A 27,595-nucleotide genomic window follows, 5' to 3' on the forward strand; every position below is an offset into this window, starting at 1 on the left:
TGACCAATATGACCACCTCGGACGCCGAGCAGCAGAACGCCTCTCCGTTGACAGTGCTGTTGCTGTCGTCTGCGTGACTACAGTTTTTGACAAGAAGCACAAACACAGCCATCACAGTAGATTATAATTTATTGTATTTATTTAAGAGAAAGTATTGCACCGTATTTATTATGATAATTCGGTCGATGAAACGTTCTCACTCAATTTTTCCCGGTCGATGACGTCACACTTGCTTCCTTTTCCTTTCATTTCGCGCCTTTTCAGCGCATTCGCTAGAAAGTGGCAGAAGACAATGTTCTTAATTGTGCCCAATGCACGCATGTGTTCACGAAGCAACACAAGTTCTGAGAGTTTCAACTTGCACAGTTCTGCAATGGTAAGTTGCTAATTGCTTCATGCATTGCATTAATCTTCCGCACGGAAGCAACAGCCGTTATTGCATTTTTTATACCCGTCATTTCATAAAAGACCATAAAATCGGATGGCAGTTGAAGTATAGAATGCCTCGAACAATGGGCAACACAAAGGCAAGCCCGAGGCGCTTAGCAGCATATATTATAGCAGTAAGATCAGAGTGAAACAAAAGTACACAGCTTAGAGAGTAGAGAGCGTCTGGTTGGGTATTTGATGGATACAATGAGTTTATGATGAGGTTTATGCTTTAATCTCTTGTTTGTAGTCGCGGGAGATCTCCATACCACCGTTTAATAAGTGAAAAGCCCGCCGAACTTCCCAGATGAATAGATAAAATTTCCAAGCGCGCGCGCGGCGTACACAACGCGCAGCCATTTTAACTGGGGCAAAACGGGGAGTATTGTGGACAGTGATTTACAGGGAGGGCCTTTGGGTTTTCAGCTTTAGACAATATAACTAATAATGACCCCCTAATTTTTCCAATGTCCCCCTGTGCTTGTGATCCTGGGTAAACCACTGATTGTGGAGCTCGTGTACTGTCACTCAAATTGTTGAGGAGGAGCACAAAAAAAAAACACCATGTTGCTGGTATTTCACAAAAGCTAAATGGTGCATGACTGCTTGTCTCGTGTTTATTTCGCAGTAAATTATTTCGGTTTCTTTTTTTCTTTTTCATTAGCGGACTTCTCGAACTACTTCATCACTTCAGATGACCTGCTAGTTCTGGTGTGAGTATATATGGACAGTACTCTCACCATATCATTCAGTTTTGGGACGTTCTACTTTGGATGTACCTGCACTTCTCCAGTTGGAATATATATATGTGTGGGCAAGCTGGGCGCTTGAGGTCACGTGCAATCGCACATGCCCTGCATAAACGGCTCTGGTGCACCGCTGGTTGCGCGCGCGCCGCACGGGAAAGCCGCAAAGCTCCCGCTTTACCGTCTGTTCTATTCTGCTGACGTCATCAGTATGGCGGAGTCAAAAGCGTCGCCTGCTGGGCCAGAATGGGATTTCAACGGCGTTTTTTTTTTCTATTTCTCGTGTGAGCTCACATCGAACTCCATCGCGTTAAACACGATTTCACGAGCGGTGGTGTTCCACTTCAACAACGCTGTCAAGTTATTTTTATAAATATCTGCCAGTGTGTCACCCAATCATACGCGCGTACATACACGTGATGCACTAAATCGCGCCAAATTCTGGAGCCACATAACTTATTTCGACCAACATCGTTTCACAAAATCGCACGTGGTCTCTTTACACGTCAGCAGCGCAGGCAAAAGAGTGAAGAGTATCGCATTCGTAACTGCTCAACCAGCGTGACGTCACTGCACAAGAATCACGTGATGAACCACCGCTTGCAGTCAGGAAAGTATCCGTCTCCAACATAGAGCGAGCACAAATGTGAGAGCCGCGAGTGAGGTCACTCCGTGTATCCTGGGCCTGAAGAGGGCGCTGGCGGCGTTGCAGGCATCTTCGGTGCAGCTCTGTATACACCCCTTGACGTACATGTTTTTAAAGTAGAACCCACCACAGTGACTCATGCGCACAATCTCCGTGTCCACAGTCAGGGTGCCACTGTCCAAGGCGCAGCTGCGGACCATCATGGTTTCGCCCGTCTCTTCTGTAAAATCATTGTTCGTAGTTTATCACAAGCAGCACGCAATATTGGTCCAATATTGGCACTATCCCGGTTCGATTGGGCCGACGGAGGCCCAGTAAAGCCACACTAAAAAAAAGAAAAAAGAAACAGAATTTCACCGCATAGCACGCTGTACGCAAATCATTGCCACGACTGACAGGGTTATTATTATTCGCGACTCCAGCGAACTATAGATGGCGCACGCCGAACCTGGACTCCTGGACTCCTGCTGGACTCGAGGGTTGCTACTTCCACCGCTAGGTGGCTACGGCTTCGCTGGAGTCGCGAATAGGGCTTCTGATTCGAACAGAGAGAGAGGGGGGGGGGGCGTACGCCTTTTTGTGTCAATTTGGATGTATGATAACTGACACAAAAAGGCGTACTCTCTTCGAATCAGAAGCGATAACTCTACCTATCATTCGTGGCAATGGTTGGCGCGAAGCGTGCTATGCGGTGAAGTTGTGTTTTGAGAGTGCAACGAACAGCCAATAAATTGCAGTTTATTTCATCGCTATAATTAGGGAATTTTAGTAGATGTGAACGTGTTCACGATTACCCTTTTCCGCAAACACCCAGTCGCACTCTTGCTTTGGATGAGGGCACACTGATGGGTTCGGATTTAACAGCGTCTTTTATCGCATCTTTTCGCAGCGATTTGCTCGATAGCGCTGGAAAATTGTGCGTTTTTTTTTTCTTGTTTTTCTTTTTTTTTTTTTCTCGCACTGCTATACAGTACACACCGCTAGAACAGAGTGCTGGACCAACATTACCCGCTTATTACCTCCTCTCCCCTCCTTCGTTACGTGGACATATGAAATCAGAATTCGTCTGCTACTGCGGTTTACTGACCTGCGAGTTCAAGAACTCGCAAATGATTGCAGCTGCTAACTTGAACCTGTAGACAAACAACTGCGACACGAAAGAAAATCAGTCTCGACAAAGATATGGGTGGTGCTGGCTGGACAGAGTTGAGATCTTCCTTAAATGGGTTGTCTATTACATCATGCACGCACTATATTTTGCGCACGGAAGCACCGAAAAAACAATAATATTTTTCTACGTGTCGCGTAGCTTGCGAGACGCAAACACTGAAACAAACTTCGCCATCGAGCGCTTATGTCGTGTAGGAGCGAGAGCTGCAGTAATTCCTACGACTCTATTGCTCCCTTTAATGTAAAAGCTGGAATTGCAGGCAAGGATATTTCCAGGATTTTCATTTCGAGGGAGGAGGTGATGACCATATCTGCCTGCTGTCGTGGCGTTTTTGACCTTTCTAAACGGGGGGAGCGGGAGCTGGGAAAACCCTGAATGCGGGTCCACATCGATGCAAATGGGTGTCTATTATACGGGGCGTTTTATCCTTTACAGAATTTTTATTACAAAATGTATGAGAACAGCATAGATGTCGTCTTTGCAGTTGCCTTTTTGCGGCCACGCGGAAGAGAGTATGTAACTCTAAGATAAGATAAGAGATATAACTCTAAAAACAGAGTTTCACTGCATATAGGACGCTCCTAGCCAACCATTGAACCATCATCCCGAGTGACAACATTCTCTTCCTTGCTTTTTCTAAAAATGGGAGGCGTACGCCATTTTTGTGGCATCATGACGTTCATAATTGCCACAAACTGGCGTACGCCCTGCGTTTTCATCAGATCGAGCGAGATAACGTTGTCATTCGGGATGATGGTTGGCTATACGCTCAAAAAGCAGAACTTCACCACAAAGCACCGTGAAGTCCAACCATTGCACGAAATAATACCTTTATCACTCCCGCTTTCAGCCAATCAGGGGGCAGAACGATGTCATTCGGGATGGTGATTGGCCAAGAGCGTGAGCGAATATCTTGTGGCTGCGTAGCATGATATTCCCCAGGGTTAGCAGCATACGTGAAAACACGGCTTTAAGCGCTCGCGCTCACCTGACAACAGAGTGCTATGACGCTTTTCGCATCTTCCGCTTCTGGGAAAATGTCGCTCGTGTGAATACACGGTATATTCCACGTAACCAAGAAGGGAGAGGAGGCAATAAGAAGGCCTTTTGTATCTACACTCTTAAAAATGAACTTCACCACATAGCACGCTCCTAGCCAACCACCATCCCGAATGACAACGTTCTCGCCCCTGATTTGTTGAAAACGGGAGGAGGAGCCTATTTTGTGCCATTATGCACGGCACAAAATAGGCTCCTCCTCCCGTTTTCAACAAATCAGGGGCGAGAACGTTGTCATTCGGGATGGTGGTTGGCTAGGAGCGTGCTATGTGGTGAAGTTCATTTTTAAGAGTGTAGGTGGCGTTGGCAGAGCGTGCTATGCGGTGAAGTTCCGTTTTTAGAGTGCAGGCTATAAAAAAAAAAGAACGAAAATGATAAACAAAAAATACGTAACATTTACAACTTCCGAAAATTCCTTCCAAACGGGCGATTCATGCTACCTGAAATATCTATCCCCCCACCAGAACCAACGATCCGCGCGCTGGAGTATGGTTATAAGGATCTTGTAAACTCGCCTTCCTCCTCTTATACTCAGCGACTGGATCGAGGCAGCATGAACAGAGAAGTTTGATTGTTGTCGTGCATGCTCACCGTAAACCCCGTTGAGTTTGATGCAGGCGGTGGCCGGAAATAGCCCGTTGCGTGATTTCCTGCCTGCGAGGCAGGGAGCAGCCAGAATGTCCTCGCTGTAGTTGTGGTGGAAGGGGTCCTCGCAGGATGGATTGTTCCCGTCCAGAGAGACGCACTTGAAGCAGTCCAGGCCGCTACAAGCTGCGCGCCATTTGTACTCCCGTTATGAAACAAAGAATTTCTCTGCACCCTAAGAGCAGAACTTCACCGCATAGCACGCTCCTACCCAACCACACTCTTAAAAACGAACTTCACCGCATAGCACGCTCCTAGCCAACCATCATCTCCAATGATATCGTTACCTGCCCTGATTTGTCGAAAATGGGAGGCGTACGCCTTTTCTGTGACACTTATGCTGTTCATAATTGTCACAGAAAAGGCGCACGCCTCCTGTTTTCAACAAATCGGGCAGATAACGATATCATTCGAGATGATGGTAGGCTAGGAGCGTGCTATGCGGTGAAGTTCATTTCTAAGAGTGCATCATCTCGAATGGTATCGTTATCTGCCCTGATTTGTTGAAACCGGGAGGCGTACGCCCTTCTTGTGACACTTATGCTGTTCATAATCGTCACAGAAAAGACGTACGCCTTCCGCTTTCAGCAAATCAGGGCAGATAACGATATCATTCGAGATGATGGTTGGCTACACTCTTAGAAATGAACTTCACCACATAGCACTCTCCTAGCCAACCATCATCCCGAATGACAACGTTCTCGCCCCTGATTTGCTGAAAACGGGAGGAGGAGCCTATTTTGTGCCGTGCATAATGGGCACAAAATAGGTTCCTCCCGTTTTCAACAAATCAGGGGCGAGAACGTTGTCATTCGGGATGATGGTTGGCTAGGAGAGTGCTATGTGGTGAAGTTTATTTTTAAGAGTGTAGGAGCGTGCTATGCGGTGAAGTTCATTTTTAAGAGTGTACGAATGACACTCTTACCGCTTCTGATTCGAAGAGACAGGAAGGCTTACGCCTTTGTGTGGGTATTATCACGGTCCCTTGACGTGGTATTATCGTACATTCAAACTGCCGCAAAAAGGCGTACGCCGACGCACTCTCTCCTTCGAATCAGAAGCGGTAACCCTATCAGTCGTGGCAATGGTTGGCTCACAGCGCGCTGTGCGGTGAAGTTCTGTTTTTAGAGTGATGTGATTAGTGTGTGATAGCGCCACGGAACGTAGGATGGGGGGGGGGGGCTAGTAATCGTCCTGGGCCGACTTCTTCCTATAGCCCCAAAGTTGCTTATTTGCACTGCCGACACGATATCCAAAGGATATATATATATAACGTGACAAGGAACCGCCCACCTCATCATCATACAATGTATACATGACATTCTCGGGTAAACATAAACGAGCCCCCGTCACAACTTCCGGTGCCACGAAGACTTCCGGTCCTTCCGCGACTAAAGTCGATCGGAACCAGCCACCATGCAGAATGATAGCTTTCACCCTCCTGATTTGTTGAAAATGGGAGGCGTACGCCTCTTTGTGGCAATTTGAATTACCATATAAAAAGGCGTATACGGCCCTCTCTCTCCTCGAATCAGAAGCGATAACTGTATCAATCGGCATAGTGGTTGGCGCAGAGCGTGAACTCTTAGCAATGAACTTCACCGCATAGCACGCACCTATAGCCAACCATTATCTCGAATGATAGATATCTGCCCTGATTTGTTGAAAACGGAAGGCGTACACGTTTTTTGTTTTGTTTTGTTTTTTGTAACAATTATGAACAGCATAAGTGTCACAGAAAGGCGTACGCCTCCCGTTTTCATCAAATCAGGGCAGATCGCGATATCATTATGGTTGACTAGGGGCTGGCTATGCAGTGAAGTTCATTTTTAAGAGCGTGTTTGCTGCGAAACCGAAACAAACCGGAAGCGGTGCAGAAAGGCGTGTGTGTGTGTGTGTGCGTGCGCGCGCGACAAAACGAACCTGCTTTTTCTTCTTGACGATGCAGCGGGCCGTAGTCGATTAAAAAACGCAGTTTGTGCGCCTTTCTTCTTTCCTTTTCATTTATTTTTTTTTCTCACGCGTTCTGTCTTTTTATGTTCGTCGTATTTTGAGAGTTTTAACTCCGAATTGAATAATAGAAGAGGAGGGCTTATAAATATTCCCAACCATCGACTTGGGACAGGTGCACCTGGTCTCCCCGGGTAGTACAGTCGTGACTTGCTTCGTCCGATCGACCCCTTGTGGTTCGCGTCGCTCTTTTTGGAGCCGCCCCGTCAAGTGCTCCTCACTTGAATCCTCTTGGAAAAGCATTCGTTTCTGGTTTGTGCCTCTTTGTCAGGTCACGCGCGCAATTCTGTACACTCTTAGAAATGAACTTCACCGCATAGCACGCTCCTAGCCAACCATAATCTCGAATGATATCGTTATCTGCCCTGATTTGTTGAAAACGGGAGGCGTACGCCTTTTTTGTGACAATTATGAACAGCATAAGTGTCACAAAAAGGCGTACGCCTCTCGTTTTCAACAAATCAGGGCAGATAACAATATCATTTGAGATGGTGGTTGGCTAGGAGCGTGCTATGCGGTGAAGTTCATTTTTAAGAGTGTAGGACCAGCGGTGTGTCCGAGCGGTTTAAAGAAGCACGGAAGTGACATTTAACGTGGCTCCAAACACTGCTTCTTCATCTGTGCAGCTGTCCGCCGGGAGTCACCACGCAAAATATTTTCGCCCTGCGGTGTATTGTCACTGCGCAATAAAATGTACGAAAGACAGTCGGAGAAAGCAGTGGCGGACGAGAGACACGTGCCCCGCGCGACGTAGAAACTGCGCGGTGCCTTTCTTCTCTGGTCACGTGCCGGAGCCCGTCATACGTCACGACGTCTTCTCGTTCGCCGATGCACTCTTTGCACGCGGAGAGGGTTTTTTAAAGGTGGTGCGGACAGGTGTGTTTGACCGTTTGCACCGATTTTTACTCGCCGAATTGGAGAAAGACATTTATCCCGAAATGGCTCACCCTGTAACGTGGAGAGGAGGATCAAGAGGTGGGGCCACCAAGGCATCCTGGGTGGGTTGCGCTCCTACCTGTAGTAAAAGTTAAAAAAAAAAGAAAGAGAGAGAGATAAAGCTATTATAACACTTCTTCACCAGCATCGATAAGATAACGATTGATGTAATAATTTTTTTAGAAGTAAGTTTAATATAGAAGCCGACACTGAATATTTTTGTTTAATTTTAATTTGTACAAGCTTTCGCGTGGAGGTCCACGCTTCCTCAGGTACCTGAGGTACCTGAGGAAGCGTGGACCTCCACGCGAAAGCTTGTACAAATTAAAATTAAACAAAAATATTCAGTGTCGGCTTCTATATTTTGTTTATGTGATCTACAGGACTTGACTCCCCTCTTCGTATACGCTTCAAGTAAAGAAAGTTTAAAGAAAGAAAGAGATGTTGAGACGTGTTATCATATTTGAGGTGCAGTGTTGCGCAGTTTTCTTGTGTGCCCATGCTCACGCTTGTTCACCATGGAAGTGTTATCATGGACATATCAGTGGGGCACCGTCATAACTGCCATTCATCACGTATAGCACAAAATAATAATAATAAACGGTACTATAGGGAAGGGGCCTGGACGAAAATCAGCGTGTCAAATTCAAATACATCAGTGGCGCGGAGAACTGAATACAGCACACAACTAGTTGGTCCTCCGTGGTCACGCTAAGAACTCTGAGGTGGAGTGTTCGAATCCTATAGCGCCGACTGTTCTGTCTCAGGTATCCCCTCTGCGCTTCTGCGGCGGACATTCCAGACGTATTTTGGCCGTGAAGTCTGCCCAGGACGCATGCTAATCCCCCCGCTTTCCACTCCTTCTTGCTGTCTTTTTCTCCATCTGTCCACGTCCGCATACATCACTCATAGCCGCAGTTGCTAGCACGGAGTGGTGGTGGCGGTGGATGGTGATTGAACTGCATGCTTGCCGTAGTAACTAGCACGTAGTAGCTAGCACGGAATAGAGATGCAAATACGGGGCAACATCTGTTGACAAGGGACAGTAAAGTGTCTGGTAGAGACACGAGACAGTGGCCGTCGACGGAGAAAGAGAAGAAAAAAAATCGACGTAACTACAATAAATCCGAGTTGAGTATCATTGAGAATGCTTGTTTTTGGAATGGCCTTTTTTGAAGCGATACAGCAACACGAAACGCCGGGCATTCCCATTGAGCGCGATTCAATTTGAACGTATAGGCATCCTTGTTCCGAAGAAAAAAAGGATCCGCTCGTAAAACAGCGAGACGTGTTACTTTTATTGACACATGGATGGTAAGACCCCGCTGCGTTACTTACGCAACGGTCTCGTATTGAAGGGAACGTTTTTATGTAGCTCGGGCTTCATGTAGCCCGGCTACTTCGGCAATAAAATGGCTCCGTAATGCGCCGAAGCGAATCGGATATTCTGCTTTGCTGTGATGTTCTTCTAAATAAACAATAGGGAGCTTGTATTTCTGGACCTGGCTCCAAAGGTTCTATAGGTATATATGCAGTAGCTTCCCCAGAAATCGACCTCTGGGGGTGGTACCGATCGAGCCCCCAAGGGGGATGGGGGTGGCAACAGTTCCCAGCGAAGTCGGCCCAGGGCGCACTGTCCCGTCGACAGTAAGACGCCACGAACCAACCATATAGCAGACTGCAGCATCGCACGTTCCAGAGCAGTTCGAAAGAGAACGAATTCGAAACATTCCACGTTGAACTCATAGAGGGGAGCAACGTAAGGGTGTAACGACAGGGGTAAGAAGAAAACGTGGGAGTGAGAAATAAATTTGTAAGGAGGTGGCGCCCTCTCACTTACTCAAAGTGCAAAAGCTGCCATGTTGTAAGTGAGATGCCCTAAATTAGAAGGACGCCAACATGCTTGGCACAAACGTTTGTTTCTTCACTTCGCTTTAAAACCTCTCGCGGAGTTTTCATTTTTGCGGACCTTCCGCTTATATCGAACTGCCACTTCTCCCGGTCCGGTCGACTTCGTTATAACGACGTTTTACTGCGCATGATGCGGACTTGGATTTCGAACAATGACAACGACTAAACTCGCAGGGAAAATGTGCTATATTGATTTGATACCGCCACGTGTTACGTTTACTTTGCCACACAATGTAAACGTGGCAAGGTAAACGTAACACTTGGTGGTATCAAATCAATAGCACGTCGTCATAACGAAGTCGACCGGACTGGGAGATGTGGCAGTTCGATATAAGCGGTAGGTCCGCAAAAACGAAAACTCCGCGAAAGGTTTCAAAACGAAGCGAGGAAACAAATGTTTGTGCTTAGCATCCTGGCAGCCTTCTAATTTAGGGTCATGAAAAGAAAAAGACGTGAGCTGGATTTGCATTACGGGCATCTGTCTGCTTTCCCTCCGCAGTCGGAGTCGGTTGGCCGTATATAATCCGCTTCGAAGCGCACGCCTTTCGAACTGGACTGCGTAAGACCTTGAATAAAATGACAGTTCGGATAAAGCGATTTCGTTATAACGTGAGTTTACTTTATATGTTTCGTTTTTTATGTGTTTAGTCTTTTTTTTTCCTTCCGCGAACATTGACGTTTTCTCCATTTGGCGTATATATAGGGTTGACAAGGAGAAGGTCTTGAAAGCAATAATACGGCAGCTATAAATAAGGATGTACGAAGACAGATGTCCACCGTCCTCGTCTGTCTGTGCATGACGCGAGCAGCTCAAAACGCGCTATATGGAGAGGACTCGGGAAAACAAATAAAGGAGAGGAGGGTTCCTATACATAAAACGGGGCGCAATTTCCTGTCCGCTCTCTGTTTATTGCGTACTCGCGCGATGCAGGGAATAGTGTACGGGAACACCGCAGCACGTACCTACAGGGCTTTAAAAAAAAAATATATATATATATATATATCCCCGCTTTTTTTAAAATTAAATAACGTGATATTTTGCTATTATTATTGTATAAATCTTCCTTTATTTAATCAGCCAGCTTTCGACTGGAATCGATACAAGAGTCGTGTGCGATATGCAGATGCAAAATTTCATTTAATTTTTCTTTCTTTTCTTTTTCTTTTTTTGTTGCTTTCGTATATAAATAAGGAAACTAATCACGCGGGTACATTCGATTTTATTTTTACGGTTGTAGGAGCACGCGGTCAGGCAGACTGCTGCTGACGTCACAAAAGTATGCGTTTTTTATATATATATATATTTTTTTAAATATGTTAGAACGTAAGACGTAAGTTACCCTTCTCATGGTCGCGATGAGAAAGTCGCTTACAGCATGCGAACTCACCCGAGGAACTTATTCCCACATACATTTTACGGTTTTTTACCCAACGCAAGATTTTTTCTCCGATTACAAGATACTTTCTCCGGAAAGTAAGTGATCACTGGAAGAGGTATATATATAATCACCGTTACAGGTTAACTCAGCTGCTACCCAAGGTTGGTAGAAACCAGGTTGAATGAAGTCTGCCTCTCTTGTCCATCAGCCGATGTCCCGGATGAAAGCATTCTGTCCTCGTGCAGAGCAAGATTGACGATAACGGGTATTGCGTGATGAGGAAAGGCCACGTTTCGATTACCTTTGACTCCCTCTGGTGGCGTGATTGGACTGCATTGTAATTTGGGAAGGGAGGATTATGGGCGCAAATGAAGGCACCGTAGAGAGAGAGAGAGAAAAAAAAGACTGTGTATTGGATGAAAAAGGTTGGGGCATCGGCCTGATTGCAATGTGGCCTTAGTGTCCTTTCGATTGTGTGCGTGTGTGTGTGGGGGGGGGACTGTCTATCGCATCAGTTGCTCAGATATTCGCCTGACCTTTATGTCCGTGCAGTGCTTTAATAGGTGTTTGATATATACGCAACGCACTGGAACATCTGTCATCGAGACAACAGCTGCTGACATTGCTGACAGTCGGAACACATTTTTGTCGTCTTACACGAGGTGTTGCTAATTATACTGCGCCCATTGCGAACTTTAAATCTTTCATCTCTCTACAATTGCAACTCTAGTGTGATTTTCCGTTGACTTTAATATGTTGTGACTGCTCACTTACCACTGTTTCAGACCCTGTATTTCTGTACTTGAGTACCTCCCATGTTCTAGGTGTGCCACTATTACCTTTACTACACTCTTAAAAATGAACTTCACCGCACAGCACGCTCATAGCCAACCATTATCTCGAATGATATCGTTATCAGCACTGATTTGTTGAAAACTGGGGGCGTACGCCTTTTTTGTGACACTTATGCTATTCATAATTCTCACAAAAAAGGCGTACGCCTCCCGTTTTCAACAAATCAGGGCAGATAATGATATCATTCGAGATGATGGTTGGCTATGAGCGTGCTATGCGGTGAAGTTCATTTCTAAGAGTGTAGTTTCTATTATGTTGTTGATTGTGTTTGAATTTGGGTTGCACCATCACCTACACTCTTAAAAATGAACTTCACCGCATAGCACGCTCCTAGCCAACCATGATCTCGAATGATATCGCTATCTGCCCTGATTTGTTGAAAACGGGAGGCGTACGCTTTTTTGTGACAATTATGAACAGCATAAGTGTCACAAAAAAAGGCGTACGCCTCCCGTTTTCGACAAATCACTGCAGATAACGATATCATTTGAGATCATGGTTTGCTAGGAGCGTGCTATGCGGTGAAGTTCATTTTGAAGAGTGTAGGCAACTGCTGTTTATGGGCACCATAAAAATACCAATAAATAAAGAAATACTTCAAATTACCAAATAAAAATACCAAAATTACCAAATAAAAATACCAATAAATAAAGAAATACTCGCGAACTGTTTGATCTTCCACGCTCTGCGTCTTTTAGTTGTCCGTATTAATTCCTCTCCTCATATCTGCTTCGTTCTTGATACTTCTAGCTTTTTCCGTCTCGGCGTTGTCGTTCTTCCCCCCCCCCCCATCCTTCTCTCTCCCCTTCCCTCCAGGCCTGCTTCACATTTACGTCTTTCTCCCTCACTTTTTTTTTTTCTATTCTTTTGTCCTCTCCCGTCGGCTTCCGTTTTTCATTCCTCTTTCTAAGCTCCCTTAGCACCTCCTCCACAGCACGTCAGCTGTCCATACATTTCTCTCTCCTTCCTTCTCTCTCTTTTTTTTCTTCGTGCATATTCATTGAAACAGTGAATATCACCAGACCGAATATGAGTGAAAAAAAAAAAAAAAATAAATCTCTCTGCATAATCTATCCACAGACACGAACGCACCCTATAAAAATAATCCATTGCCACCTGGGTACGTGGCCATTTCATGTATAGCGCTTCCACGTTTTTCACAGTCCATACTCGTACAGATGTTCCAAATGAGGAAAGGCGAAATGTCCTCGGCGCTGCTAATGTGACGAATTATCGCCGCTTCCATATCGACGTTGGGGGGGGATATTACCTTTCTTGCTTTTCGAGTGGTGCCCGTCTGTAACCGGAAACCGGTGTTCGGGAAGAAGAAAAAATAACTCCGTAAGATCGCGGTCGCGATATTCGACCTCAAATGTCAAACCATCATCCGTGAAGCTGCTAGGAATGTTACGGCCGCATACCTGGGTAGTAATTACTGTAATGAATTACTTTTTCTGGTAACTTGTAATGTAATGCATTACCTTTGACATTATGTAATTTGTAATGTAATTTAATTGCAGTTGGGCAGTAATTTTAACGACATTACTGGTTACTTTTTACAAAAGGATCGGGTGTGTGTTCTGTGTTGGCACATGGCAGAAAGAGAGTTGCCGACTGGCGAGTTAAAATAATTCCAACGCTCACTATGAACGGTGACGCACGTAATCGGCACAGCATAAAATATATCTCGTTTTTACAACGCAGTGTTGTCTGACAATGAAGTTCCACATCCTCATTATCGTTACGATTAAACTCGCAGTAATGGCTTTGTAATGTCATTACTTTTTCGTAGTAATTTTAATGTAATTTCATTACATTTGAATTGCAATAATGAGTAACGTAATTTAATTACATTTTAGAAGTAATTTATTCAGGTATGGTTACGGATGCTATATAGTTTGTATGGAAAGACGAGAAAGTCGGGAGAAAGTTACTTTAAAACGGTCACTACATGGTGGTGTAAGTATAAGAAGTTACACGAAAGATTGGAAGGTCACTGTTCCATCCACCCTCAGGACAGTTATGTACTTTTCTTCATGTTCACAAAGTTAGAGTTGCGGTTAGCTTGCAAAAACAGCAGCTGAGTTAGTTACTTTTTCGAAATGTAACTAGCTACAGCTGTAGTTCCTAGTTACTTCGGCGAGTAATCTAGGTACTTTGCCGTTATTTTTTAAGAAACGAAATACGAGTAAATTCAATCTAAAAAATTTCCCTGTTGCATTTGTGCTGGTCAAGGTCAACCGCAGTTACATAACACGGCTGTTACATTTAAGCGGTAGTTGCTTCTCGAAGTTATATTCAAAAGTAACCAGTTACAGCATTTTAGTTGTACCTCATACTTAAGGAAAGAGTATTCATCTCTTTCTCTCTCTCTTTAAGCTTTTTCGATAATTGCTATGATTGTCTATGTTTAGACCTAGACGTTGCTAATTGGTAGCAAACAGTTTAAAATAAGAAATGAACGGAATGAGTGCTGTACGATAGGCAAGCTACGAGGCTAGCAATGATATACAGTGAACCCTCGTTATTATGACCATGGTCGTTCCCGAAAATTTTGGTCATAATGCGGAATTGTCATATTAACGGGGGGGGGGGGATTTGCAGAGGTTTCACAGCATTGTTCCCCAAGAGTATGGTCGTAAAGCGCGTATGTCAGATTATCGGGGGTCATATTAACGAGGGTTCACTGTATAAGCGCAGCTATGATAGACAACCAAGTAGCCAGGTTAAGTTTTGCTCTCGCTAAGAAAGCAACATGGAAAGCATTGTGCCGATATATGTGCGTAATACTGAGCGTTGTTGGTGGTTACGTGAAAGTGAACATGCAATGAAATAGCCACTACGGAATGTAAGGACGGCTGGTATCAAAAAGCAGATTTTAGTCCGGCATATCGTCCGCATGCGCGAAAAGTTCTCGGGCAAGCACTTCCAATCGCCCTCCTCGATTCCACACTCTTAAAAATGAAATTCACCGCATAGCACGCTCCTAGCCAACCATCATCTCGAATGATATCGTTATCTGACTTGATTTGTTGAAAACGGAAGGCGTACGCCTTTTCTGTGACACTTATGCTGTTCATAATTGTCACAGAAAAGGCGTACGCCTCCCGTTTTCAACAAATAAGGGCAGATAACGGTATCGTTAGAGATTATGATTGACTAGGAGCGTGCTATGCGGTGAAGTTCATTTCTAAGAGTGCAAAGCGGGCAGCTGTATGTATAGTACTCACTATATAAAGCAAATAGTATACTGTTGTTTCTTAACAAGTAGTCCTTTTTATCAGCAGTATAGTATTCCGTTTTAACACCGCAACGCAAATGTAGCCCGTACAAATGGAGAGAGTATATAGCAGGAGTGAGTGGGAGACAGCGGGGAGCGTATACGTCTTGGGCTGACTTCATGGGGAAGTGTGCCAACATCCGTCTCAAAAAAAAAAAAAAAAACAAAAAAAGCATGCGTACAAAAATATGTCGAGGGACGCCATATTTTTGTATTTCTTTACTTCTTATCTAATTCTATTTTGCGCCGTTTTCCCCTCTCCGCAAAAATGTCGCCAAGAATGTGTCTTAAAATAGTTGCATTCACAGACAAACCGCCTTCATTTTTCACCTGTTTCATTTCTTTCTTCTTCCTCGTTTTTCACATGTGTACTCTAGTTGCGTTTCAGAAATTCACCGGAGACGTAAACTCAGGTGGGCATATACGCCTTGCTTGCCTCGAAACGTGTGTTCGCTGCCTAACGCGCGTTTAGAAGGCTTACACCCGATTCTCCCCGAACAGTCTTCAATTACTCTCGCAACCGTAGCGAGAGAAAGAAAGAAAAAGAAGAAAAAAGAAAAAGACGGGCAAAAGTACACTGTATCCGCCTTCTGCAATATGCCAACAATTCGGTACAAATCATACTAGAGAGCTTTAGCAGACCGTTGATAACGGTGGCTTGCGTCAAACCGTATCAACCGGAACCAATTAGTGCTTGGATAAGATTATGAGTCACGCACCACTGCGATTGGTTCCGATAGGCACGATAACCTTATCAACGGTATACTAAAACTCACTAATGTCTCGCTACAGCATGCACTACGACTAAGTCTGTGTACGGAAAACGCGCATTTCACATAATGCTGACTTTTTACTACGTCTTTTCTTGTACGTTTTTTTTTCTTTCTATTTTCCGAGGACGGAAGTTAAGGTAACGTCAGGGGGTCAAACCTCTCTGACTGCTGGTCATGTGTACTACCGATACATATGGACGCAACATCACTTCCGATGCCTTGTTCAGAAAGACACTGACACGTGTTCACTCTGGCCAAATTCTCTCTCGCATTTTTGTACCATGCCCTCTCTCGTTCACACACGGTAACATCGCATTACCGCCGAAATCTCATTACGGACGAAAATCCTTTAATGCCCAAGTGTCTCGGTACGACCGAAGTCTCATTACGGCCGAAGATGTTTCATAACGCCAAAAAGAAAAAAGAAGCATCCGGCCGTAATGAAATACAATCTCACGCACAGACGCGTAAACCGAGGCACAGTAAAAAAAAACTGCAGGGGCTGATTGATGCGCATAGCGCTCAGTTTTTTTGGGTAAATAGTGAGTTCTAGTGCATCACACGCTATATCGCCTTTGCGTACGTAAAGGATAGCATTGCGCACATAAAGAGGGCTTCGCGCAGTGCGCAGAACCACCACGCTATCCCTTACGCACGCAAAGACGATAGTCGTACGATTAAAACTCACCAATAAAACGCACCACTAAAACTCACCAAACGTTGGCCGATCGGATTCCACCGCAAGACTTGCCGCGTGTCCCTGCCCCTGAAGTCGGCCCAGGACTCATGCTACCCCCCTGTCTTCTCTCTTTTTCCTGCTGCGCTCTCTCCATGTGTCCACATATTTTTTTTAATTGCGTGTTACCGCCGCGAAGCAACCGTGGCTATATGAGCGCCGTACAGACGTGGTCGGACGGAGCGAGGAGGTTATACACTCCTAAAAATGAACTTCACCGCACAGCACGCTCCTAGCCAACCATTATCTCGAATGATATCGTTATCTGACCTGATTCGCTGAAAACGAGGGGCGTACGCCTTTTTTGTGACAATTATGAACAGCATAAGTGTCACAAAAAAGGCGTACGCCTCCCGTTTTCAACAAATCCGTGCAGATAACGATATCATTCGAGATTATGATTGGCTAGGAGCATGCTATGCGGTGAAACTCATTTTTAAGAGTGTAGTATGCGTCCTGAGCCGACTTCACAGTCTCACACTCTTAAAAATGAACTTAACATAGCACGCTCCTAGCCAACAATCATCTCAAATGATATCGTTATCTGCCCTGATTTGTTGAAAACGGGGGGCGTACGCCTTTTCTGTGACACTTATGCTGTTCATAATAGTCACAACAAAGGCGTACGCCCCCCGTTTTCAGCAAATCAGGGCAGATAACGATATCATTTGAGATGATGGATGGCTAGGAGCGTGCTATGCGGTGAAGTTCATTTTTAAGAGTGCAGAACCATTCCGCGAAACATTATTCCCACGAGTGATATAGGGTGATTCGAAGAGCGAGGGGGCGTACGCCTCTTTGTAGCAAATTGAATATGCTGTTACGTAGAAAACCGAGACAGGTGTAGCCAATGGAGGTATATAGGGCTTTTTATTAGCAGCCGGAAAGGATGGAGGCCGAGATCAGAATGAATTGGGCGCGGTCTCGCGCGATGATCAGAGCGACGGGGATGATTGCGATCGGTGATCTTCCTCACAATACGATAATTGCTCCAAAAAGGCGTACGCCCCGCTCTCCTCTCTTCAAATCGCAAACGATAACCCTATCGTTCGTGGCAGTCGTTGGCGCATAAAAACGTGCCGTGCGGTGAAGTTCTGTTCGAGAGTGCAGGGGGAACAGCGCCGACATTGGTCTCGAAAGTCTACACGAAAACCCAGGGAAAAACTCAGCGAGCCGGTGGTAGGATTCGAACCTATACCGCCTCCCACAGCCCGATCTCCAACTAATGAAAGAGCTCGCCGTTATCGGCCTCTCAGAGGTGCCCTCTTAAAAATGAACTTCACCGCATAGCACGCTCCTAGCCAACCATCATCTCGAATGATATCGTTATCTGCCCTGATTTGTTGAAAACGAGAGGCGTACGCCTTCTTTGTGACACTTATGCTGTTCATAATTGTCACAGAAAAGGCGTACGCCCCCCGTTTTAAACAAATCAGGGCAGATAACGATATCATTCGAGATGATGGTTGGCTAGGAGCGTGCTATGCGGTGAAGTTCATTTTTAAGAGTGTGGGGAACGTCGCGACTAAAGCTCTGCGGAAATGTGCGTCCTGGGCCGACTTCTAAGGGAGCTGTGGCCGACATATCACTGCGTCGCCCGTGATCGCCCACGACCATGACAGCGACCTTGAAGAGCGCGAACTTTAAATATAACGATAATGACCGCTACGTGAAATGGAAAGTTTCATCGCCCCTGGCGATGGAACTCCCCTTCATCATCTAAATATAAAGTTGCTGTTGTTGCTACGTGAAAGTTGAAGATCCGGGCCCAGCACCACGTTGGCTATACCGTCAGATAGCGGATGGATTGCACTCGCAGCATCCATGCCGCTGATGCACACCACACTCTAAGAAGAAGAAGAAAAAAAAGGAGTAATTTTACTTCCTTTGGGGACTAAATGCATTGCCACAAAAAATAGTCCCTTTCGGGAGTAAATGCACGGGAGTAAATGAATGTCACAGAGTGGAGACTGCATTTCAGGCTCTGTTCTAAGAGTCCCACGTACATAATTCGTGTGTGAATGCGTGAAAATACTTTGAATTAAACCGTCAAGCGCGATATATCGAGTGATATAAAATCTGCGATGCATATAAGACACGCTTTGCGAATAAAGAAGCGCTAACTGTTTCTTACTCCCTGTGAGTGGAAAATTTCTAAGTTGGCTCAGTCCTGCAGCTTTTTATGCCATCAAATTGACCAAAGCACATATTTACGTAGAGTGTCGCATTCGGAAGACCATTTGCGAAGTTTTATGACAATTTGCAGTTCTGGGGAGTAAATGTCGGGGTTAGGGGACTAAAACAGGGGAGTAATTGCAATCTGGGGGACTAGAAGCTGCAATGACTCCCTATTTTACTCCTTTTTTTCTTCTTCTTCTTAGAGTGCACTTATATGGTCTCAGTTGCTTCACGCCGTGCAGTAACCGAGTGTTCGAAAAAAATTACTGGAAGAAGAGCGAAACTTTTTAGTAGCACGCAATCAAAATGTCTCTCGTGGATACCATTTTTCGATGACGTATACGATACGTATACCTGATGGCGTACAATTTGAAGCTCTGGTCATGTAATTCGACCACGTATATTGCTGCGCGCCCGGGAACATATTTGTCGAAGTTTTTTTTTCTTTTTTTGTTCTTTTGCCTGTGGCGGCAACAGGTTAAAGTGGGCAAAAAAAGGAAAAAAAAAACGGGTTTGAAAGAAAGGATATACACTCTTAAAAATGAACTTCACCTCGTAGCACGCTCCTACCCAATTCCATAGTTTTACGCGCTCATTATCCATGACCGTGTTATTCTGCCGAACAAAGAGGTTGTTGTTTTTCTTGCTTCGTTCTTCGTTCTCCTGCGCAAGCCTCGGTGTATCAGGTGACACGAGGTTGCGGTTTCGAACCAAGAAATAATAGGGAAAATATGAGAGAGCACGGGTTTCGATCTTTTTTTTTTTTTTTTTTTTTTTTGCAGCGCAACAACAATAGCTTTATTGTGAGATGACACAATGCCGTTATTACGATCATGACGTTGGATGAGTTGCCACTGTCGGTACCTCGGAGTAATATTGCGCTGCGCATTCGCAAAATTGCGTCACCTATTCTCTCTTCTTTTTTAAAAATCGCATCCGTTGCATGCGAGTGATCTTAATGAACTTTACAGACCAGCTTGAGCAAATCAGCAACTCCGAGGACCGTTTTGTACTTTTTGATACTTCTAAATACTTTTTTTTATACCCGTATGACCTGAATCAATATCGTTTTTCTTGTTCGACCTCTCGCAGCCGCGGGCTGAAATCAACAAAGCGCCCTGCCGCAGCAGCGGGTCTCCTCTCGACTTGCAGTATCTCCCTCGCAATATCGAAGTTGCTGCTGTTGACATTTGCGGTGGAATTGCCACCGACACTTTTTATTTTTTCTTCTTTTTTTTTTTTCACCGCTGCTGTGGCCACGTGGTATGTATTGACATATTTTTTTTTTTTTTAGAAGCAGGTTCAACGGAGATATTCGAGGGGAAATAGAATATAATAATACAAAAATCGTGGTTGCCACGGGTCCTTGGAACCCTTGAATAGCCAGGAATTTGAAAATGCCATTTTCAAGGTCTGGAAAACCCTCAATTTCGTCTTAAGGTCCTTAAAAACCCTCGATTTTCTATCTCTTTGTTGTTGTCATGGAGCAGTAGGACAAAAATTTCCGCACGAACTCCCGGAGTCCTACAGCTGGCTGACCTTTTCAGTGACTTTCACCTTCCCGAGCTGTGTTTGCGACAGTGTTCGTAATACAGAAATCGCAGTGCCCGGGTTCCAATCCCGCTGCTGATGTTTTTTTCGTCGACTGCCATCATATTCTGCAACTATCTGCAAATGGGCTGCAATGTGTTAAGTTCGCCCTTGTATACGTTTCTATGTCTCAGTATAGCTGTCCGTGTAAGGAGAGCGGGGATCGGAACCGGTATTTTTTTTTTCGGTCCGGTTCGGGTTCAGGCATATTGGTTCGGGTTCGGATTCGGCTCAGGGAGAACACGCCCCCCCCCCCCCCGCACACACACACAGACAAAAATAAAATCGGTCAGCTATCGGGAGATTTACAAGGGTTGGAACCGTTACTTTTCTTCGGTCCTGGTTTAACCGGTGCACGTGCAGTAATTTTGCCACATGAAAGCGAGCTTACGCTCATAGTACACGGTTGTAAGAAAACAGGTGTGAAATAACCGTTTCACGTGAGTAAAAAAAAAAAGGTCGGTCAGTAGTACAATTATTTCACTTCTGAACCGATTCCCGAACTGGTAACGGCATGAATTTTTTTCGGTTCAGTTCCGGGTCGGCTCAGGACAAGCAAAAAAAAAAATTGTTCGGTTCGGGTTCGTTGGAAAATAACGTTTCCTTTTTTTTTTTTTTTTTTCCTGTTATGAAAATGAGATAGCGTCACCTCCTGCAGATGCAATGCGCGATTGTGTCGAATATTCTGCCAATATCGTACACAATGGAAAACTGTATCAAACAGCTGCGTTTCTCCTGCAGACAGACGCCTTCCTGAACTTTCCCGTGCAATTGTGCGGAAGCGCCAGACATGTCTGCTGTTCCTAATTATTGATATGGGTGCTATGGTGTCAGTTCGTCTGACATTACGTTTTATCGGCTCTATGATTCCGTCTCGTAAAGTATGACTTCTGAACACTTAGCTCGGTCGTACTTTCCGGTTTTTATACTTTCGCGATGATAGTGCTATATCACAGTTTAAGGAATCAGTAGCATTTACTCTGAACCTGAGAGAGTCAGTCACTTTTTAATCGTCGTAACACGTAGGCCTGAACATTGATCCTGCAAAACATTCAAATAGGAAGAGAAAGTGATTGCAACGGTGTTCAATCTTAACTGTCGCCGAGAAGGCTTTGCTACGAAACGAATAAATAAATGAATAAACGAACAATACTGACGTGTGACATAAAAATAAATAAATGTCAGGTTCGGCGCCGCGTACTCTTACCGTTGTAATATTTTGACGCTTGCAGTAGATATCAGTGTTTAGTGCGAAAGAGATAAACCAGAGAGATTAGGCCTCCCGTTTCTATTGAGTATTTCATTGACAGTACCATAATTTCTTTCGCAGTATTCCGAAATCCAGAGAGTTCCTTCTTGCGAATTGGGAGCACCTTCGCAATTTGGTCGCACATTTTCATCCACCTCGCAGGCAAGCTAATCTGTCGGCTTGTCTTCTAATTTCACCTTCACGCAACACCAACTCAACCCACCTTAATAATGAAATAATGTCCGGGGTATTAATAACTACGCAAACCGGGCGATCGTTCCCAAAGGCGTCAGTGAAACACGCGCCCCACAATGTCTATCGGAGCTTTCGTCCGGAAACCAGGGGGACAGAGACATTGCATTATGCAAAAACCTCTCTCACTCATTTCGCTATGCGTACAGCCCCGTTATTGCAATACGGCACCCTTCTGTCTGTTGTAGGTTTCGGTTTCCCGGGCAACGCGCAGCGCAGGTCAGTTTCGTCTGCGAACATTATTTTCGCAGACGAAGGCCGGTCGTCTGCTCCGAATTTGTCGCCGTGTGCGAAGAGAAATACAGAGAGAGTAAATGTAGAGATGAGTTCCGTTCTGTCGTTTTGAACGATGAGCCTCCCCCACAAAAAGAAAGTATAAACAACTTACCGTGCGCGTCGAGTTGGCAGCAAACTTTGCGCGAGCGAGGCGACGGGCTCTCCCAGCGCCCCCTGTGCTGGACTTGGCGCCGCTTGCTCGTCGTCTGCTATACTCACCTGGCCACGAGAGAGTGTGTGTGTGTGTGTCTTCCACGTGATGCAGGTGGGCGCATGCGTCGTAGAACTGTGAAGTGATGCCTTTATCCCACTTCGGCAGAGACAGCTGTCGTTAGATGTTACGCAAGCATTGTTGGTTCGGCGGCAAATGGAGAAGACAAAGTTGGGAGCGCTAATGTTAGGAGCTATTTTGTTATTGCGTTTTACGTAACACGGTTAGCTTACAGGAGATTAGGGCGGATCGACTGCGTTGGTATGTTCGATATTGGAAGTGGTACACCGTGTGTACGCTGTGTTCTGTTTTTGTTGCTCGGTGTTTTGTTAGAAATAACATCATCGTCTTTGCTCCGCAACAAGAACTCCGTCTTTCCAAATATAACTCTAAACCTTATGCTGCCTTTGGTCACGTAAGCTGCTGCATGTATTCTCTTGTGTTCATTCCGATGCATTCCTGTCGTCAGAAAGCAGTAATATCAGGTACACTGTTGATAATTTTACGGATTGCGCCTCATCGCTTCATGGTCTTGACATCTTGGGGGAAGTGTTTCCCGCAAAATTCCATCTCTTTCTCCCTCCTTTTTTTTTACTTTTTATTTTTTTTTCATCCGGAAAGACGCGGGTGGTGGTCTTACAAACATCCAAACCAGCGACGTTAGTGGTAGCGCCAAGGTCATGCCAAGGGCTGGAAGGTGGTGGGTTCGAACCCTATACCAGCAGCTGTGCTGTCTCAGGTTTTCCTGCAGACTTCCAAACGGACACAGTTATCGGCACAGAAGTCGGCCCAGAACGCAAGCTAACGCCCCTGCCTCACACCTCCTTGCTGCCCTCTCTGTATCTATTCACATCTGTACACCGTTCATCGTTTCAGTTGCTTCGCGATACTAATTCAGATATATATATATATATACAGTGAACCCTCGTTATTATGACCATGGTCGTTCCCGAACACTTTTGTCATAATGCGGAATTGTCATATTAACGGGGGAGATTTGCAGAGGTTCCGCAGCATTGTCCCCCAAGAGTATGGTCATAAAGCGCGTATGTCAGATTATCGGGGGTCATATTAACGAGGGTTCACTGTATATATATTTTAAATAAACAACTCTCTCTGGTTTAAAAAGAATACGCGCACCAGTTGGAATTAAACGGGGCCGAAAAAAAATCTAGTCCAATCGCGATAGAGTATAGAGCGGTTGTGACTGGCCCGTTACCGCAGTCACATCCGTTATTCTTGTAGGATGGAGTAGTTTCGGCTGTTAGGAAGAAGAACCACACGGCAACACGAGCGACTAATGACGTGACAGATGCGGCACTAACACACTTGGGAGCGCTTTCCGCGGCAGTCATATTACGAGAGGACAGCTTACAAGTGCAGTCAGTAACTCAGCCGTTAAGTGCTCTCCTTACACAACACGACTGTTAGCAACCTTTCTCGCCGTATTAGGGCGCTCTATATATAGTCGCACGCACGTTGCATAAAGGAAGTACAATCTAAAGCGGAAAAAAAAGTAAATTTCGTCATATATATACTTTGACACAGCAGGCATCGAACTATATCTCGTGTGCATGGTATGGAGGGGGTTTGGAGGACCGTACAGTGAACCCTCGTTAATATGACCCCCGATAATCTGACATACGCGCTTTACGACCATACTCTTGGGGAACAATGTTGTGAAACCTCTGCAAATCCCCCCCCCCCCGTTAATATGACAATTCCGCATTATGACCAAAATTTTCGGGAACGACCACGGTCATAATAATGAGGGTTCGCTGTAAATAAATCAATAAATACTAAACTGTACATATATACTAAATGTATAGTATATAGTACTATATAATATACCTATATATATAGTATATATATATATATATATATAAAATATGAGGCAGACAACGAAGATGTAGGAAGTAGAAAAAGGAAGAGTTATTTATTTACTAGTGGAAAGTTATGGGGGAAGTCAACGTTGCGGCGGAAGCTCCGCCTTCGTCAGGACTGGCGAAGGCGGAGCTTCCGCCGCAACGTTGACTTCCCCCTTAACTTTCCACTAGTAAATAAATAACTCCCCCTTTTTCTACTTCCTACATCTTCGTTGTCTGCCTCATATTTTGTTAGTACCTATTTAATTTCGCGGTCGCCCGAACCCCTTTCTTCCAGTATATATATATAGGTCGAGGGAAGTACAAAAGTCAAACGGCCACGAAGTTTTACAGTTGGAAGGAAAAAGACGCGGACAACAGATTTTAGGGAAGTTAGAAACACTAGTTCATTTAATGGGCAGAAATTAAAAGTTGAATGAGAAACGTCGACCCCGTTTCTCATTCAACTTTTAATTTCTGCCCATTAAATGATCTAGTGTTTCTAACTTCCCTAAAATCTGTTGTCCGCGTCTTTTTCCTTCCGCACATATATACCACGCTGTTTACACGAAGATCGGAGACTATGTTCCTGCACGCGCTAAAAATATGCCCCTTTGATCGTAGGCGCTCCGGAAAACAGCTGTGTGATGGCCATGCTGAGCAGAGAATAAATGATACACACGTGCACGCAGGTGTGAAAGTTTACATTTACCCCGGCTTTCGTTTTTCTCAAAGCCAAACTGCGCGAGAAATATAGCTTGATCGTATCTGACCTTAGCGCACGAAAGACGTCCTGTATCTCTGCACTTTCTAGAAACCCCTCAACTACTTTTAGAGAGCCTCTATAGGTGAGTGACTCTGACGTACAGGGTACGCTGCAAGTAGCGCCAAGCGGGCGTAGCGGGCGCGGGCGACATCGCGGCTGCTCTCTATTCTGATGCTGCGCCACACTGATCTGATTACGCCACGCTAAGAGATCCGAGGGCCTCTTTCCACAAGGAAAACCTAGCACAAGGAAAACCCACATCTTTGATAGTGTGTTTGGCACGAGCTGGAAGATAACGAAGTTTCGAGCTGCAGCAAAGGAAGTTCCTTACGGTTAGGTACCTCGCCGTATACCTCAAGGTACATCGCCGCGCCGGTCATGGCTGTTTTTTGAGGACGCGTTTTTTTTCCTTCTTTCTTTTTTGCGTGTGTGTGTGTGTTAGCGCCGCGAAGCAACTGTGGCTGTGATTGGCGTGCAGACGTGGACAGATGGAGAGAGGACGGCAGATAGGAAGGGGAGACAGATGGGCTTAGTGTGCGTCCTGGGGCCGACTTCATGGATGGGTTCGTCCGGAAAGTCGGTCAGAGAACCCGGGTAAAACCTGAGACAGCAACTGCCGGTGGTACGATTCGAACCCACCACCTTCCAGTCTACAGCACGACCTTGGCTACCACCAACTTTTGTCCATTCGGTCATGCCGCTGAGACATCATTCAGCGAGAATATTTTGCATGGTGTGGGGCTTCTGGCGGATTGCTTGATGAATGAAGCAGGGTTTTTATCAGTGATACATGGTGTCCATTCGTTGTTCCTTTAAACGGTAACTGTAAAGTGCTCGAATTGGTTTAAACTAGTTGTTGAACGAGCTATATAGTCGTGTTCCACTTAAGAAGGCAAAGAAATGTAGTCCGTCAGCTCTCAAAAATATTACTGCGCCGCAGACAGGATGGCTGGACGCAGAGAGGTCACGCTCTCTCCCTGCGCCAGATAATGTAATCCATCATGCTCACTCTGTTTCCGTATTGGCTGTTAAGATTGGCCGCGTGACATTACGCTGCAGCAAGAAGTGCGCTCCCATATATACTGATGGCGCATGGTGGCTGTAGTCGACGGACTAGATTTCTTTTCCCTTCTTAAGTTGAACACGACTATAGTTGTTTTTAACGAAGTAGCACCTCGTTAAAAACAACTATAGCTGTAGTCGTAACTCAGTTACCTTGTTTCACAAGCTATAGCTGTAACTGCGGCTATACCTATGACTTGGCGACTCAAATGCACCACGGTATAACATCGCGAAAGGAGATAATCCTCCGCAACACTTTAAAGTACCACAGAAGTCATTTTTAACACCCAGTTTTCTTCCTATAAAACTGTTAACTAGGCCAGTAAGATGCACCATGCGAAGTAATTTACACCACGGAGTCATAATTATCGCAGAAATTGAATTTAAAATACTCCGCAAAAAGCGACCGTGCGCAACGGTGGTGAAGAGCAGTACCAGCCTGTGATCTGCCTGGAACTTCGCGCTGACGCTATAAGCAGAACGCTCGCTGATTGGCCTAGAGAAATGTTGTCTGCTACTCCGCTGTTGTCTGCTATTCGGCTGTTCGGGGTTCTGATAAAGCCTTTCTCCTTGCTCGGTAATGCTTCGGCCGCTCCTTCTCTCCCAGATTCTCCGGGAAAACTGGCAAAAAAGGTTTACGGCGGCAAAGGGACAAGGCGCTGACTCCCACTGACCGGCAAACCAGAACGAGTCTCCTTATGCCGTCATCGGTGACGTGCCATCATACCTCCTCATCCTCGTTATAGCTGGAGTGGCGAGTTAAGGGTAAAGGCGCGGAGCAATGTTTATGTGAGTTTTTTTCTGGGAAACAAATTGCACACATCAAAACCTTTCGCGCTATTCGGTATAATAACACACACACTTTCATCAGATGTCTTAATCTGAAATTTTTTTGGATGGCCCTCTGTAGTCCTTTAAAGACAAAGAGTGTGACGTGTATCCAACGACCATTCGCTAGACTTTTTCGTTGATAAAATTTGACAGCCTTCCGCTTGTGGTAGGTTCGCAAAAAGGCAGGGCCCCCTATACTTCTAATCCTCCAAAAGGAAATTTGGACCAAAGTAATAAGCTTTCTTACCCCGCATTTCTCATTCGTCTCCGTATTTATTTTACTTCATTATTACGTCACAGTCCCTTAGGTCATGGCATGAAGAGATCGATCGAATCCTGGATCAAGAATATCTGAAGAATGATGATGAAGATGATGACGACACTCATCCCAGATTTTACGTAAGCAGCTTATGCCCATCCCTCAGTTCATATCTCTCTCCATAAAGTACGTCATCGAGAGCTTCGGTGGACAGATGAAAGGTATCACGTCCTCTTGAGGTTGGCGTTGGAAGAGTTATTAGTTTTCGCGGAGCACTTTCTATTTGTTCCGTGTTCCACCGCGAAGCAACGTGGACAGATGCACTGAGGGCAACAGGAAGGAGTGGGAGAGGGGGTTCAGTGTGCGTCCTGCACTGAGACACAGTTTGCACAAACAGCGCATTTGAGATATGCGTCACTTCCGCGGTTATGTAACAGCTCAATATATATACAGGGTGTTCAAAATTAAGCTTTCACGAGC

General features: G+C 45.2%; 1 protein-coding gene across 2 annotated transcripts; it reads right to left on the reverse strand.

The window, feature by feature from the left end:
• Positions 1-111: 111 nt before the first annotated feature.
• Positions 112-22,362, reverse strand: LOC135369004 (uncharacterized). 2 transcript variants are annotated; one of them, XM_064602595.1, is made up of 5 exons: positions 22,234-22,362; positions 11,064-11,262; positions 7,654-7,721; positions 4,643-4,822; positions 112-2,041 (listed from the first exon to the last, which is right to left on the reverse strand). In XM_064602595.1, the coding sequence occupies exons 3-5, from the start codon at positions 7,697-7,699 to the stop codon at positions 1,782-1,784; spliced, it is 486 nt and encodes a 161-aa protein (XP_064458665.1). In that variant the 5' UTR covers positions 7,700-7,721; positions 11,064-11,262; positions 22,234-22,362; the 3' UTR covers positions 112-1,781. The 2 variants fall into 2 exon arrangements, with proteins under 2 accessions (XP_064458665.1, XP_064458664.1); XM_064602594.1 differs by lacking the exon at positions 11,064-11,262.
• Between the last annotated feature and the right edge of the window lie 5,233 nt (positions 22,363-27,595).

This window comes from Ornithodoros turicata, chromosome 9 (genome assembly GCF_037126465.1).
Source record: "Ornithodoros turicata isolate Travis chromosome 9, ASM3712646v1, whole genome shotgun sequence".
NCBI lineage: Eukaryota > Metazoa > Arthropoda > Arachnida > Ixodida > Argasidae > Ornithodoros > Ornithodoros turicata.